At 41.3% G+C, this 16,458-nt stretch overlaps 1 protein-coding gene across 5 annotated transcripts in view; it reads left to right on the top strand.

The window, feature by feature from the left end:
* Positions 1–9,413, top strand: part of PPP2R5A (protein phosphatase 2 regulatory subunit B'alpha) — a 356,054-nt gene extending 346,641 nt beyond the window's left edge. For all 5 annotated transcript variants that reach the window (XM_029593246.1, XM_029593245.1, XM_029593244.1 and 2 more), the window contains one exon: positions 5,415–9,413. In XM_029593246.1, coding sequence (XP_029449106.1) covers positions 5,415–5,538 — 124 coding nt within the window. In that variant the 3' untranslated portion in view covers positions 5,539–9,413. The remainder of the gene's footprint in view (positions 1–5,414) is intronic.
* Positions 9,414–16,458: the final 7,045 nt, after the last annotated feature.

The raw sequence follows: 16,458 nt of genomic DNA, 5'->3' as shown, positions 1-16,458 counted from the left end.
ACGGGTGGCAGCCATTAACTAACCCATCCTCAAAGCAGCAAAGGAAACTATTGAGAAGGCTACTTGAAATTGAGCCACCTTAAACTCCAGAAGAGGTTATTGATGGTAAGAATTATCACAAGGAGAAAACTGGTTGTGAGTGACTGGTCTACGTGTGTTTGAATTCAAGCCAGCTCAACCTATCATCACCTTCTTTAACAGTAAAAGCTAGCGTGGGGGGGACTAACTTGCCTGTGAGGTGAGGAGTAAACTGCTCTGAGGGGAACATCACCTGTTGAAGGAGAGCTTTGGCGCCGTTGAACTCCGGAAACCTCAGTACAGGGACGGGATATTGACGTCATTTCCGCCTGAAGCCGAAGGAAGCCCATAAAATTGGCCTGGCAGCGGCGCACAGCCAAAGCCGCGCAGGCCAAAGGGGCACGCGGCTTTGTTCAAGAAATTGAACATTTATCTCAAGTGGTTACTTTGTCTCCTCCCAGAATCTTCAGTCCCCACAGGGGGAATAAGGTAAATAGTGTCTTATTACAACATAGTCTCTGGATGGTCCAAATTTCTAAGAATTCTTGATTAATTTACCTTTTTGAAATGCCACATAAGAGGAAGGGAAAAGTGAGGATTTTCCCTTCAGAATCCTCACTTCCATTGGACCAGCGGGTCATCACGGACTTTGTAGTATCCATTCCCGATCCAACGCGGGTAAGCCTCATTGGAGATTTGGGTAGAGGAGTATCCCTTTCGCCTGGGGAGAATTCACTTACACCACCTGACCTTAGAACACTACAGCTTTATCCTGGATTGGACACTAAATCTTGGGAGACAGCTAATATAGAGGCTAGTCTCCCGGTGGAAGGAAGTTTGGAGTCAAGCCCAGTTGGGGAGACTGAAAAGAATAGCACACAGTTGACATCTATAGTGAATGCAGAAGTTGGAGGAGGATTACAGATACCAGTCTCCCAGCAGGGAGGTCAACAACAGCTGGTGAATGTATTTCCTGGGAATAAACTACCTCAATCTCCTCTCAGATTGTGATGAGACCAGCAGTAGTGACTTTGGACTCCCTATGGGACTTGACAGCAGGGTTTATGCAGGCTCTTCGGGAACAATCTCAGCAATTGGAAGCTGTCTCAACAAAATTAGAATTAGTGGCTGGTGACCATCAAAGAATACTTTCAGAACATTCTCATACAATGCAATCTATGGGTACTGATATAAAGAATGTACAGCTAGTAAATGCCTCAAATTCGAGAGCATTTAAATTCTGTAAGGAGAATTGAAGTTTTAGAAAATTACTCGTGTTGTTTAAATTTGAGGGTCACAAATTTTCCTAAAGTATTGGGTTCTCCTCTATCTGTTATAATTAGGAAATACTTTACAGAGAATTTAAAAATTCCCTTAGAAAAAATACCAGTGTTGAGTAAAAATATATTTCTCCCATTTCAAAGGAAACAGGGTTCAATAATTGTTTCTAATAATCCGTCACAATTGAGCAATTTGACAGCTTTCTTGGAAGCTTCTTCAGAAGAGATTCGAGAGAGAGCAACTCTCTTGATTACCTTTCTTTCTTTTCAGGATCTAAATCTAGTAATGAGGCACTATTTTCAAGACTTCAATATTTTCTTCTATGATGGCCCTGTTAAGATCTATCACAACTTTTCTAAAGCTACATAAGATCGTCGTAAGGCTTTCTTAAATATGAAAAAAGAAGTAGTGGATAGTGGAGCCTCATTCCTTTTACGTTACCCCTGTAGGTATGTGATAAAGAAGGGAAGCAATACCTATATCTTTTTCAATCCAGAACAACTGAGTAGTTTTCTAAAGAGCCAGAAGACTCCGCAGACTTGATAAACATCTGACAATTAGGGTATTAGAAATATAAATGGGAGTGGTATAAGTCACTGTATTTCTTTTCTCTATGTATATGTTGGTAATTCTCCTGATTTTTTTTACCCCCTTGTTCAATAAGAGGTTGTGTATTCATATGATTCAGATGGAAACTTGTTTTGATATATTTTTCAAGATTATTATTTCTTGATATCTATTTACTGGCAAAGATCTCAAATAACTTACTGTACAGAGATGTATTGCTTTGTATTTTATTTTGAAAAGTTAATAAACAGATAATTAAAAAAAAAAAAAAAAAGCTAGCTTGGGATTGGGCCATCACAGTACCTTCATTAGATCTTCCAGGTTTACCGAGTACCATGAACCTGGACACACCTGAACATCTAGCAAAGATATGCTCTTCCACCAGGTAATTGGGAATCAGGCCCTGCTGTCAGTCTTTGCTCTTGCAGAAACACATCAGCTGCTTGTATTTACTGACATAAGCCCTCCTATGGCAGGAGCCATGGATCTGTGTGGCACATCTCATGCCTCCGTGCTCCAAATGTCCATAAGTGATCTGGGACAGGGATTCCATTAACTCTGCTCCTGATGCCAGCTCCCTCAATAAGGACCACTTGGAGTGAGAGAAAATCTATTTGATTTTGCAAACCTGGGACATGCTTAGCTTGCGTAGCAACATTAAATCACAAGCACAACAAAACAAATTCCATCATCAGCTTAGATCAGGGGTGGGCAATTCTGGTCCTCGAGGGCTGCAAACTAGTCGGGTTTTCAGGATATCCTTAATGAATATGCATGAGAGAGACCTGCATACACACTGCCTCAGTTGTATGCAAATCTATTTCATGCATATTCATTAGGGGTATCCTGAAAACCCTACTGGTTTGCAGCCCTCGAGGACCGGACTTGCCCACCCCTGGCTTAGATACTAGGAAACATTTAGCAAGTTGGCAGTTGATCACAACAACCGCAGCCATATTGTTGCATCGGAATATTGCTCTCCTGTTGCTCAAGCTCTATAGGGAAGAGCTCCAGGAAGGTGAAACTATGAGTAACCACTGAGGCTCCTCACTCTGCAGGGCCGCACAGCCATATACTATGACCCTTGACAGAAGAGCCCAAAACCTATACCCCTCCTCCCACCCCGGTATTTATTTATTAGATAGGAATTTATATCCCTCACCCTCCAAGGTTTGGGTTACATAAAAAACTTCATCAAGTACAAAACCTCAATAAAACAAATAGCTTCAGCAAAGGAGATTGTAGCTCAATTTCAGATCACAGTGCTAACTGGAGAGGGCTGTAAGGATTGAAAGCTTGCAACAAGTAGGTTTTTAGAACCTCTTAAATTCCTTGGAACCTGTGATTGAGTGTATTGCATGTGTGAGTGAGTTCCAGACAGTCTGGCCGGCAATAGAAAATGTCCTCTCGCATGTAAGAGCTAGCTGAGTATACCTTGCAGCAGGGACATCCAAAAGAAATTGATTAGCCGATCTGAGATTTCTGGTAGGAGTATAAAAGTGAAGAATGGATGTAATCCAAGATGAAATAATATTAAATGTTATGAACTGTAATTGACAACTTGTATTCACGACTGGATAGGTAGCGAATGAAGTCACTGCAAAACAGGTGTAATGTCATCATGCAGACTCAAATCAGTGAGGAGCCATGCAGTGGAATTCTGCAACGATCTGAGAGAACGTTGTGGAAGCTCTGATTGTAAGGAGTTGCAGTAGTCTAGGTTGGTTAGAATGGGATTACTGCTGAGTGGATGGGCAGGAGGGAGAATCTGTTAATGTTGTTTCAATGTTCTGGCTTCTATCCAGCAAAATAAACTGCAATAAAAAACCCCAAAAATGAGCCATTTTTTTCCCAATTGATTGTCACCTGTTTTTGTACTTGTTATAATAAACCCTCATAAATTTCCTGGAAAAATAAAGAACAATAAAAACCAAAAATGAAAGTCTCTAAGGATGGTTATTTGCCCTTTCAAATACTAATACAAGGGGATACACTGCATGAAACTAACAATCAGCAACTTCAAAACAAGCAGTAAAAAGTACATTTTCACTCAGGGAAATCTGTGGAATCTGTTGCCAGAGGAACATGGTCAAGGTGAATAGCATAGTATACTTTAAAAGAGGTTTGGACAAGTTCCTAGAGGAAAAGTCCATAACACATTATTATCCAGGTAGACTAAAGAAAGGTATTGCTCTCCCTGGACGTGAGTAATTGGAAATAGATCTACTTTATGGAATCTGCTAGATACTTGCAGCCTATATTGTCTTCTGTTGGAGATAGGATGCTGAGTTTGACAGACTTTGGTCTGACCAAGCATAGCATTTCTTTTGTTCTTATGAACCATCGTGGGTAGCTAGGAAGTACAAGCCATGCTTGATTCTGCATCCTTCCTAAATCTGAAAGCAGCCTGCATGGCTACCATACACCTAGTATAAACTTAATATATAACGAAGGAAGGACTCAAAATAAATTTTGATGCAAAAAGTATTGAATGTCATATACTGCACACACAATGCCAATACTAATCAATTATTATTACTCAAAATTCCAGACACTACTCCCAGAAAACTGATATATCTTTATTTTATGACCATCATAATAGGCTTCATCGAATGAGCTTTCGTATATTGAGACTCGGCCTTATATATAATCATAGGTCATTTCAGTTCAACAGTCTCGTAAGACTAAGTACGGTAATTGTTGATTTAACCGTCTAGACGCAGAACAACCTACCCTTGAGAAAGGACTGGCATAATGCGGCAGCAGTCCGAAACACGGTCCCTTGTCGGGTCACCAGCTTCTTGCGAATAACTGCAAGACCATCACGAAATGAATAGAGAAACACAAAAAAGATAAGTGTGGAATTTCCTCCACGTTTGTGATTTTTTTCTCTACAGTAATTTGAATTTTAATTGCAGTCAAAAAATTTTTTTAAATTTTTCACGGTTAAATCAACAATTACCGTACTTAGTCTTACGAGACTGTTGAACTGAAATGACCTATGATTATATATAAGGCCAAGTCTCAATATGCGAAAGCTCATTCGATGAAGCCTATTATGATGGTCATAAAATAAAGATATATCAGTTTTCTGGGAGTAGCGTCTGGAATTTTGAGTAATAATAATTGATTAGTATTGGCATTGTGTGTGCAGTACCATACAACCTAAACATGGACCTCAGAGAATAATGACAATGTGTGTAAGCTGCATTCCACGTCCCTCTACCAGCAGCAGCAGCACCTATACATGTGGCTTGATACCACATATTTATATAACTTGTATTATTAACAGCATTAGAATCTTCCCAAAATGCTTTAAAATGGTCTTTTCTTTTACTGTTCATAGTGGTGGTAATATTTCACTGTAGCAGGCATGGCCTTGCCTTGGTCTCTTTAAGTTTTGAATTTTCCCTCCCCCCAGTCACCAAGTGACCAAAAAATGTCTCTCTTTGCTCGGTTAGTTCTCAAACAGCAGTTTTAGTCAACATTACAATAAATACGTGATGCTTGAAGTGCTTTACACTACCTATTTTGATTTCTTTCCACAGGGAAAAAAAGAAGGAAGTAGAACGTGAAGAACTATGGAGAAAGTTAGATGACCTGAAGTTAAAGAAAGCCCTGGCTGAAAAACAAAACAATGTGCAAAATGCACAGACTACAAGTGCCAAATAAAACAAATGATAACCACCTCTGCTTAATAAGCATAATTTTGTACACTTTTTTAAATATGTAAAAATTGCAAAACAAAAACCTCATCAGTATGTTAAAATTGAAAGGCCATCTTTTTTTGGCAAACTGTAAATTATAATCTCTGGACTCAAATAACTGAGTGTTGCATCGTGGCCACAATATATTGTAAAATTGTCTAATCATTGATTTATTGTGTCACTTTTTAAGTTTTACAGAAATGAATGACTTTTATGATCCATGATATGAGTGAGATAATTATGGGAGTGGTGAGAATTATGACTTGAATTCTTTCTTATTTTTGATTGTGTTGCACATAGGTGTATTAGCTGTGTAAATTTTTTTCCTGTTTTATATGTGCTTTACACTTTGCTGCAGACCTTGGTTGAGATGATAGAAAGGCTTCTGGTTCTGCTGTATTTCTTCAGATAAAACAAAGGTGCTTTTTCTTTGCCTTCTCAGTCAACAGTCATGTTCTTTCACTGTCTGGAATTTAGTTCTGTTTGTTATTGTACTATCAAGTCTGAATTGAATGTGTAGAGACTTATAAGCAGCAGTTTTTAATTTTCATTATGATACAATTGTGGATACAGTTCTTACCTGGTTATTGCATAACAGTAAATTGATAGAGACCATTTGGTCCATCCAGTCTGCCCAGTCTAGATTCTTCCTTTCTGGTTTTCTACCACTTTGGATAGATGATTATATAAATTTAAACCATCACCAGCTCTTCTCTTCTTCCCGAAGTCTTTTACTTGAACTCGCAACCCTATTTTTCCATATCTTTTCAAAGCATGTCCAAGTTCTGTTGCAGTACTGGCCTCCACCACTTCCACTGGTAAGCTATTTCAGACATTGTCGTCTTTCTCTTTCTTATAAGACCAATACTTAATCCAGGCCTTATCCCTGTTTTGGCACCAAGTTTTGTAACAATCCCTGTAGTCAAGGTTGGTGAGACTATTCTCCAGACTCACAGCCTCCCCATGCTCCTTGATGATTGGTTTTAACCATGGTTACTACATACAGGTTACCCCAGCCTTCTTGAAAGCCCAAAACAACTGTATCACTGCTATTGATTGTAACAACCACTCTCTGCAGTTTACCCCAGGGCTATTAGGATTGTAACTATGACAGCCGTACCTCTGCTGTTACCATTATAACCTATCTTGGGGCAGTTGTACCTCCACTTTCTGCTCATTGATTTTTGTTTTACCTTCTCTAGCCCATTAAAACTACAAAGATACTCAAGATCCCTCCTTTGTCATCTACTTGTTACTGCTCCCACCATCTTTCCTTACCACTGTGCTGTATCCCAAGCATATTTTAAATTCTATCAGTTTTAATTCCCACTGCCTCTGCCAGTAGTCTATTCTGTATATTCTTGTTTCTTTTTTGCCTTCCTCTCTGAAACTTTATATCATGACCTCTTGTCCGTGAATTTCCTTTTCTATGGAAAAGTTCACCCTCTTCTCTTTTATTGAAGCCTATCAAATATTTGAAAGCTTCTATACATTTCTTATAAACCTCAGCACATAACAAAGGCTACCTAAAATTATTGGTAAGTTTGTTTGGATAGTCCAAAGTTGTAGCGTATCTTGCTGATGTCATATTTGTGTTTTTAAATCATTTTACTTTTCTTATAAAGAGGGCTCAGGGAAATCAGATGAACAAGGTGACTACAATTTTTTTTTTTAAAGTAGTAATCCTGTAGATAATAGTTTGGTTATAGACTATCAAAAGGAGTATTTATGAAAACTAGAATCAACTCAACATTCTGGGTCTGTTTTCCACAGGACTCCTTTGGGTTACTGACCCAGAATTCTGTGAGGTTGATTCTATTTTCCAAGTTACTCCCTTGCCATAAGTTAGTAAACACATTGTTGGCCCATATAAACTCAAAATCATTAGCAAAACAAATTAGATAAGGAAAGAAATGCAAATCATATTTAATGCACGAGTTTTCTAACAGTTTTCAACTTTGATTCTGCTATTGAAAATGTCCACATCCTTATTTTGATTAAGGTAATTTTCAACAGGACAGATGCTAGGCCTATGTTCCACCTCCTTCCCATCCCCAAGTCTGTACTCATTTGAATATTTGTGGAAGTTATCGTGTCTACAGACAGATTGAACCAACCCCTAACAGCTGTGTGTTGTGTTTTTATATGAGTTGAAAAGTGCCGCATGGGATTATTTTATAGATTACCCCTTTCTGGACTTTCTCTGGACTTACTCTCCCACCCCAACCTTTGCTTTAGATTTTAAAGTCAAATGGGATTTAATACAGGACAGAGACATTTTAAATTGAGACCACTTATTTATACACACTATCTGGTGTGGAAATTGAAAAATGAAACCAGATGCATATCTGGGAAAGAGGGTCAATTACGTCAAAACAGAAAAGCAAAAAAGGTATTACAGGGAATACATTTTTGTTCCTTCTTTTGAAATTGCTGCGTCCAAGTGTATTCATAGCCATTTTATGTTAAGCTTTCACTTTGATAAGCTAACTCAGAAATGTTATGTTCACCATGATAGAGGATTTTTAAAATGTGATTGTTAAAATCCAGGCTAAGTGCAGAAGAAACGTGAAACATTACTACAGGCAACACCAGTCTCTGTGAAGAAAACATTGTTAGTTTTAAAATTGAGCTGTTAGCATGGCCACAGCAAGATTATATTAGAAATATGCTTCAAATTTGCCTGCCTTAATAGAGTTAAGGTTTTTTGATGGGTGCTATTGGGAGCAGTGTCTATACCCATAAGAGGGAGGGCAGGACCAGAAAATCTAAATAAATATTTAAAATACATCAAAATGTTAGAAATACTTTAGTTATAGGTAATAAAATATTTAAGGACTTTCGGTTCCTTTTCATTTATAATTGATTTAGAGATGGGCCAGCTCAGTGATAGTGCTGTGTGCTGCCATGTGGTGATTCCCCAGTTTGATTCCTGGATTGGATCTTCTGCACCTGAGTCCACTGGATTGGGGATGCTGCCGAGATGATTGGATATAGAGCCCATAATACAGGGTTGCTGAAGGAGCTTTGCTTCATGGCTGCCGGCCATAGAACAATACCATAGAAACGGTAGGAAGGTCTATTAAAACGGGGGGAAAAATCCTCAGGTGGTTATAAATTAAGACTAGCCCTGGTTCTGATTAAGCTAAAAGAAAAAAAAGCCCCCCCTCACACTCCCCCCCCCCCCCCCAAAAAAAAAAACAGATGTAGAGATAATTCTTGCAAATAGGGAACAGGAAAGTTTTTAAACATGCAGACCTTTTTTTTTAAACTAAGGGGAAAAACACAAAAACAGCAAGAACATTTGTGTTTTGTTTTTTTCACAATTATTTGTATTCCTTAAGAAAATTTATATTTTTTAATTTACTTCAAAATATTTCTTTATTCTATAAGCAATAATATTCTCCTAAACTTGCATTTAGTCCATTAGTAAGTTTTCATTTGGTGATACCAAGAAAAGTATTAATGGTATATTAATGCATATGCTGTTGTATCTTATGGCTTAGTCTAAAGGTGAATGGAGAGAAAAAATAAGGATTCTACCATGAGACATAAATCTGCTTTGCAGATTACTAAACTCTCCCCTTTCCTCAGCCTAGACTACAGTTGATGAATGTATTGTTTTATATGACAGAAATGCAGTATGGTTCTTACATTTAAGACCAGAAAAGTTGACTATGAAAGTCTTGTACAGTATGTTTTGCTTGACCAAGTATTTCTAACATCTTTAGTATCAGATTACCATTCCAATCTCTTAACTTAGCTGTGTGGAAATCTGTTTTGTAACGAGACAGCCACTGGAGGATTGAGCAGCATTTAATAAAATCTTTTATGTTTGTATTTGACAGTGTAAATTTTTTTATTTCTAACATGAGGGCATAGAATGTTACCTTGGGAGTCCTTGAGTTAGTCAGTTTAATATCTAAAATTGTGATAAGTGTGTAAGATTTTCTATTAGTGTCCCTCCTGTTTTTATTTTCCCTCAGTTAGTAATTTATCTATATACAGTTGTGCTCATAAGTTCACATACTCCTGGCAGAATTTGTAAGATGTGTAGCATTTTAAGTAAACATGAGTGATCAGACAAAACACGTCTGTTATTTTTAATGTTTCAAATTAAAATTATTATGCATCACAGAATAGCAGAATCATTAAACAAACCATAGCAATAAGGGAAATAATAAAATGGTCCTGTTCAAAAGTTTACTTCCTCTACACTCAATGCAGGCCAATCCACACAAGTGGTTATGCACCTCTACCAGCAGCTGGAGATGGAGTAAAGCTGACATCATAGAAACATAGAAATGACGGCAGAAGAAGACCAAACGGCCCATCCAGTCTGCCCAGCAAGCTTCACACATTTTTTCTCATACTTATCTGTTTCTCTTAGCTCTTTGGTTCTATTTCCCTTCCACCCCCACCATTAATGTAGAGAGCAGTGATGGAGCTGCATCCAAGTGAAATATCAAGCTTGATTAGTTAGGGGTAGTAGGGGAAGTAACCGCCGCAATAAGCAAGCTACACCCATGCTTATTTGTTTTACCCAGACTATGTTATTCAGCCCTTATTGGTTGTTTTTCTTCTCCCCTGCCGTTGAAGCAGAGAGCTATGCTGGATATGCGTGAAGTATCAGTTTTTCTTCTCCCCTGCCGTTGAAGCAGAGAGCTATGCTGGATATGCGTGAAGTATCAGTTTTTCTTCTCCCCTGCCGTTGAAGCAGAGAGCTATGCTGGATATGCGTGAAGTATCAGTTTTTCTTCTCCCCTGCCGTTGAAGTAGAGAGCTATGCTGGATATGCGTGAAGTATCAGTTTTTCTTCTCCCCTGCCGTTAAAGCAGAGAGCTATGCTGGAAATGCATTGAAAGTGAAGTATCAGGCTTATTTGGTTTGGGGTAGTAACCGCCGTAACAAGCCAGCTACTCCCCGCTTTGTGAGTGTGAATCCTTTTTTCTTCTCCCCTGCCGTTGAAGCAGAGAGCTATGCTGGATATGCGTGAAGTATCAGTTTTTCTTCTCCCCTGCCGTTGAAGCAGAGAGCTATGCTGGATATGCGTGAAGTATCGGTTTTTCTTCTCCCCTGCCGTTGAAGCAGGGAGCTATGCTGGATATGCGTGAAGTATCGGTTTTTCTTCTCCCCTGCCGTTGAAGCAGGGAGCTATGCTGGATATTCATGAAGTATCAGTTTTTCTTCTCCCCTGCCGTTGAAGCAGAGAGCTATGCTGGATATGCGTTGAAAGTGAAGTATCAGGCTTATTTGGTTTGGGGTAGTAACCGCCGTAACAAGCCAGCTACTCCCCGCTTTGTGAGTGCGAATCCTTTTTTTCCGTTGAAGCAGAGAGCTATGCTGGATATGCGTTGAAAGTGAAGTATCAGGCTTATTTGGTTTGGGGTAGTAACCGCCGTAACAAGCCAGCTACTCCCTGATTTGTGAGTGCGAATCCTTTTTTCCACATTTCCTCTTGCTGTTGTAGCTTAGAGCGATGTTGGAGTCACAGTAACCATGTGTATGTTTATTGAATAAGGGTATTATCTCCAGGCAGTAGCCGTCATTCTGGCGAGCCACCCACTCTTTATTGACGGCCTCTTGATTTTATGGATCCACAGTGTTTATCCCATGCCCCTTTGAAGTCCTTCACAGTTCTGGTCTTCACCACTTCCTCCGGAAGGGCATTCCAGGCATCCACCACCCTCTCCGTGTAGAAATACTTCCTGACATTGGTTCTGAATCTTCCTCCCTGGAGCTTCAAATCGTGACTCCTGGTTCTGCTGATTTTTTTCCTACGGAAAAGGTTTGTCGTTGTCTTTGGATCATTAAAACCTTTCAAGTATCTGAAAGTCTGTATCATACCACCTCTGCTCCTCCTTTCCTCCAGGGTGTACATATTTAGATTCTTCAATCTCTCCTCATAAGTCATTCGATGAAGACCTTCCACCTTTTTGGTCGCCCTTCTCTGGACCGCCTCCATCTTGTCTCTGTCTCTTCGGAGATACGGTCTCCAGAACTGAACACAATACTTCAGGTGAGGTCTCACCAAGGACCTGTACAAGGGGATAATCACTTCCCTTTTCTTACTCGATATTCCTCTCTCTGTGCAGTATAGCCCTGCCCCGACGACAGCCCTCCAATATTCTCCATCTCCAGCAGATGTTGAACATGCGTTTCCATACTGGGGATTGCTTGTAATAAAAAGAAGAAAATTAAGAAGAAAAGTTTGATAAGCACCGCTTGACCTCCTGAGGTAATACTGATGGGTTCTTCCCTCAGTGAGCGTCTTTAGACCAACAGCTTTTCAGGCATGGACTTAAAAAAAAAAAAAAAAGGTGAAGCAGTTGAAGGAAACAGGAGATTCAGTGGTGAAGGCTTTCACAGTCTCCCCCCATAGCTTGGGCCTTCTTTCCTCAGCGTGAGTGGTCAGCATCTTTTCCTTTCTTCCCTCTCACTTCTCTGGGAAGTTTAGTGAGGTGCGAAGGCAGCACAGGTTTGTGGGTTGAGTAGCCTTTAGTTAGGTCCCGCTCCCAGGCTTGGTTTAATCGCGCCGCATGGTAGGCCGCAGCTGTGTAGTGACATTGACGCGATGCGCACTCCTGCTTGTGTGAACATGGCTGCGGCATATATTTGCATACTTGAGCATGTTCTGAGCGCTTCCTTGAGCATGTACTGAACGCAAGCATACCGGAGCGCGTATCTTATTTGGGCACCCAAGAAAAATGAGGCAATATGGCGCTAGTGACAACGAAGTCTAAGCACTTAGCGATCTGTGTTCCTTGCCATATAAGGGCAGTACAACCAGGAATTTCTGCGAGTATGTGTCAGTGCTGCCTGGATGCTCAAGGTGATTTGCCCCTTACTGATTTTGATGACGCTGGTCCTTCCACTCGGATAGGGGGGATTGTAGCTGAAGGCGATACAACAAGAGTGTCCCCTTCTTCAGTTGACCCTGTGACAAAGACATCTTCAGGAGATGTTCAGTCAGAGGACATCAGATTGAGGTCTGTGGGGCCTAGTATGGACCCATCCTCCTTTTCCTGGGTGGAATTTTTCCAGGGACTATATACCTTCCGGCAGGGGCACCCAGCAGAGACGGTGATACCTTCAAAATCTGGGTCACATACTCTGAGCTCCCAGTTGTCTGCCACCATATGCAAACGCTGCAGTACAGTGGTCGCAGATGATGTTGAGGAAGCTGTGAATAAGGATGACTCTGACAAGGATTTGGGTTTCTCCTAGGACAAGTAGGATGGTAGTCCTCACATATGGGTGACATAATCAGATGGACCCCTGTCACGGAACACTTTTGTCAAAGTTTCTAGAACTTTGACTGGCACACTGAGCATGCCCAGCATGCCACTAACCCTGCAGCCACCAGGGATCCCCCTTCAATCTCTTTTTTTCCGCCCAGTAATTGCCTTGCAGTTTAGGATCTCTGTGAGAAATTTCTCAACTTTCCTCATGGAACTATTTGAAGTTTATCTTCCTAAAAAATCCCTCATCGGGGGTCCCCCATCATGCTCTGATCCCTCCGATGCTTGGTAAGTGTTTTTTCCAGTACTTGCGGTCTGTTGCCGGTAGCTTACTGCTTCGGTGCCCGATGGTCACCGACCGTGCGGCCGCCAAATTTTAACATGGTGACCGGGTTTAGGAAATGCCCCGAGTGTCCGAGAACCATGTCAATAATGGACCCGCATGAAGTCTGTGTTTTGTGCTTAGGCCCCTCGCATGACGTTCGTCGATGCCCTAGTTGTGCACAAATGACCCCCAAAGGCCATCACACTCGCCTGGATAAAATGGAGCAGTTTGCTTCTAAACACACTGCTCCATCAACGCCAGTTCAAGCGTCTGTCGACCTCGGAAACGATTCGCCAGGAGCACCGTGGACAGGGTGACCGTCCGTCACCGACTCCATCGAAGACATCGGCATCATCGTCCTCTGTGCTACGGAAAGACCGGACCGAGCATAGAGAGAAACATAGACACCGGCACCGATACCACAGCAGCATCGATTTCCGTCGAGCTTGCGAAGAGGGCCTGGGGAGAAGAGCCCCCATCCTCCTCTGGACCCGGGACCCCTAGGCGTTCCCTGCCAATACCGATGCCGGGCCCTGTGGAGGCCCTGGTGACACCTAGCCTACCTCCTACCCCGATCGCCATGCCACCCATGCCGGTTTCCTGGGAGGAATTGGACCACATGGTCCAAGAGGCAGTGCTGAAAGCCTTACGAGGCTTCCAGCCAGCGCCGGCTCCATACCGGCCCCAGAACTGGCTTCCTCGATGATGGCACCACTCCTTGAGCGCCTCGATACACTCATCGGTGTCTTATCGACGACTCTGCCACCGGACACGCTGGCATCAAGTCATCCATCGAGGCCTCTGCAGGTCCCGATTCCAGTACCGGGTTCCTCAGAGGAGGAAGGATCGATTCTCGGCCATGTCCCTCCACGGGAACGGTCGATGCCGGAGCCCATATCAGGGCCATCAGGACTACTGGTACCCAAGTGCACCCCATTTGCCCCAATGCATCTATGCCAATTCCATTGATGCCTTCCCACACTCTCGGCTTTGGCATGCTTTCTCCATTGGGAGCTCCACCAGGAGAAGGAGAAAGTCCCTATAATCCATGGGATGATGCATCCTCAGATGATTCATCACAGACATCCGAGGATTTACTTTCAGAGCCTTCACTGCCGGAGGAAAGGTGAAGATCTCCTCCAGAAGACCTCCCCTTTGCCAGTTTTGTCAAAGAGATGTCTGAGACTATACCTTTTACACTGGTCATGGAGGAAGATGTTCGCCATAAAATGTTGGAGGTCTTACAATTTGTAGATGCTCCAAAAGAAGTAATGGCAATACCAGTACATGAAGTTAAGAACATAAGAAAATGCCATACTGGGTCAGACCAAGGGTCCATCAAGCCCAGCATCCTGTTTCCAACAGTGGCCAATCCAGGCCATAAGAACCTGGCAAGTACCCAAAAACTAAGTCTATTCCATGTAACCATTGCTAATGGCAGTGGCTATTCTCTAAGTGAACTTAATAGCAGGTAATGGACTTCTCCAAGAACTTATCCAATCCTTTTTTAAACACAGCTATACTAACTGCACGAACCACATTCTCTGGCAACAAATTCCAGAGTTTAATTGTGCGTTGAGTAAAAAAGAACTTTCTCCGATTAGTTTTAAATGTGCCCCATGCTAACTTCATGGAGTGCCCCCTAGTCTTTCTACTATCCGAAAGAGTAAATAACCGATTCACATCTACCCGTTCTAGACCTCTCATGATTTTAAACACCTCTATCATATCCCCCCTCAGTCGTCGTCTCTTCTCCAAGCTGAAAAGTCCTAACCTCTTTAGTCTTTCCTCATAGGGGAGTTGTTCCATTCCCTTTATCATTTTGGTAGCCCTTCTCTGTACCTTCTCCATCGCAATTATATCTTTTTTGAGATGTGGCGACCAGAATTGTACACAGTATTCAAGGTGCGGTCTCACCATGGAGCGATACAGAGGCATTATGACATTTTCCGTTTTATTCATCATTCCTTTTCTAATAATTCCCAACATTCTGTTTGCCTTTTTTGACTGCCGCAGCACACTGCACCGACGATTTCAATGTGTTATCCATTATGACACCTAGATCTCTTTCTTGGGTTGTAGCACCTAATATGGAACCCAACATTGTGTAATTATAGCATGGGTTATTTTTCCCTATATGCATCACCTTGCACTTATCCACATTAAATTTCATCTGCCATTTGGATGCCCAATTTTCCAGTCTCACAAGGTCTTCCTGCAATTTATCACAATCTGCTTGTGATTTAACTACTCTGAACAATTTTGTGTCATCTGCAAATTTGATTATCTCACTCGTCGTATTTCTTTCCAGATCATTTTCCTAGAAGCCTCTCATGAGGAACTTTGTCAAACGCCTTCTGAAAATCCAAGTATACTATATCTACCGGTTCACCTTTAATCCACATGTTTATTAACTCCTTCAAAAAAGTGAAGCAGATTTGTGAGGCAAGACTTGCCCTGGGTAAAGCCATGCTGACTTTGTTCCATTAAACCATGTCTTTCTATATGTTCTGTGATTTTGATGTTTAGAACACTTTCCACTATTTTTCCTGGCACTGAAGTCAGGCTAACCGGTCTGTAGTTTCCCGGATCGCCCCTGGAGCCCTTTTTAAATATTGGGGTTACATTTGCTATCCTCCAGTCTTCAGGTACAATGGATGATTTTAATGATAAGTTACAAATTTTTACTAATAGGTCTGAAATTTCATTTTTTAGTTCCTTCAGAACTCTGGGGTGTATACCATCCGGTCCAGGTGATTTACTACTCTTCAGTTTGTCAATCAGGCCTACCACATCTTCTAGGTTCACCATGATTTGATTCAGTCCATCTGAATCATTACCCATGAAAACCTTCTCCATTACGGGTACCTCCCCAACATCCTCTTCAGTAAACACCGAAGCAAAGAAATCCTTTAATCTTTCCGCGATGGCCTTATCTTCTCTAAGTGCCCCTTTAACCCCTCGGTCATCTAACGGTCCAACTGACTCCCTCACAGGCTTTCTGCTTCGGATATATTTTTAAAAGTTTTTACTGTGAGTTTTTGCCTCTACAGCCAACTTCTTTTCAAATTCTCTCTTAGCCTGTCTTATCAATGTCTTACATTTAACTTGCCAATGTTTATGCTTTATCCTATTTTCTTCTGTTGGATCCTTCTTCCAATTTTTGAATGAAGATCTTTTGGCTAAAATAGCTTCTTTCACCTCCCCTTTTAACCATGCCGGTAATCGTTTTGCCTTCTTTCCACCTTTCTTAATGTGTGGAATACATCTGGACTGTGCTTCTGAATGGTATTTTTTAACAATGACCACGCCTCTTGGA

This window comes from Rhinatrema bivittatum, chromosome 3 (genome assembly GCF_901001135.1).
Source record: "Rhinatrema bivittatum chromosome 3, aRhiBiv1.1, whole genome shotgun sequence".
In the NCBI taxonomy this organism is placed as follows: domain Eukaryota; kingdom Metazoa; phylum Chordata; class Amphibia; order Gymnophiona; family Rhinatrematidae; genus Rhinatrema; species Rhinatrema bivittatum.
Note: the sequence above shows the minus strand (reverse complement) of the source record. Positions and strands in the feature narration are given on the sequence as shown.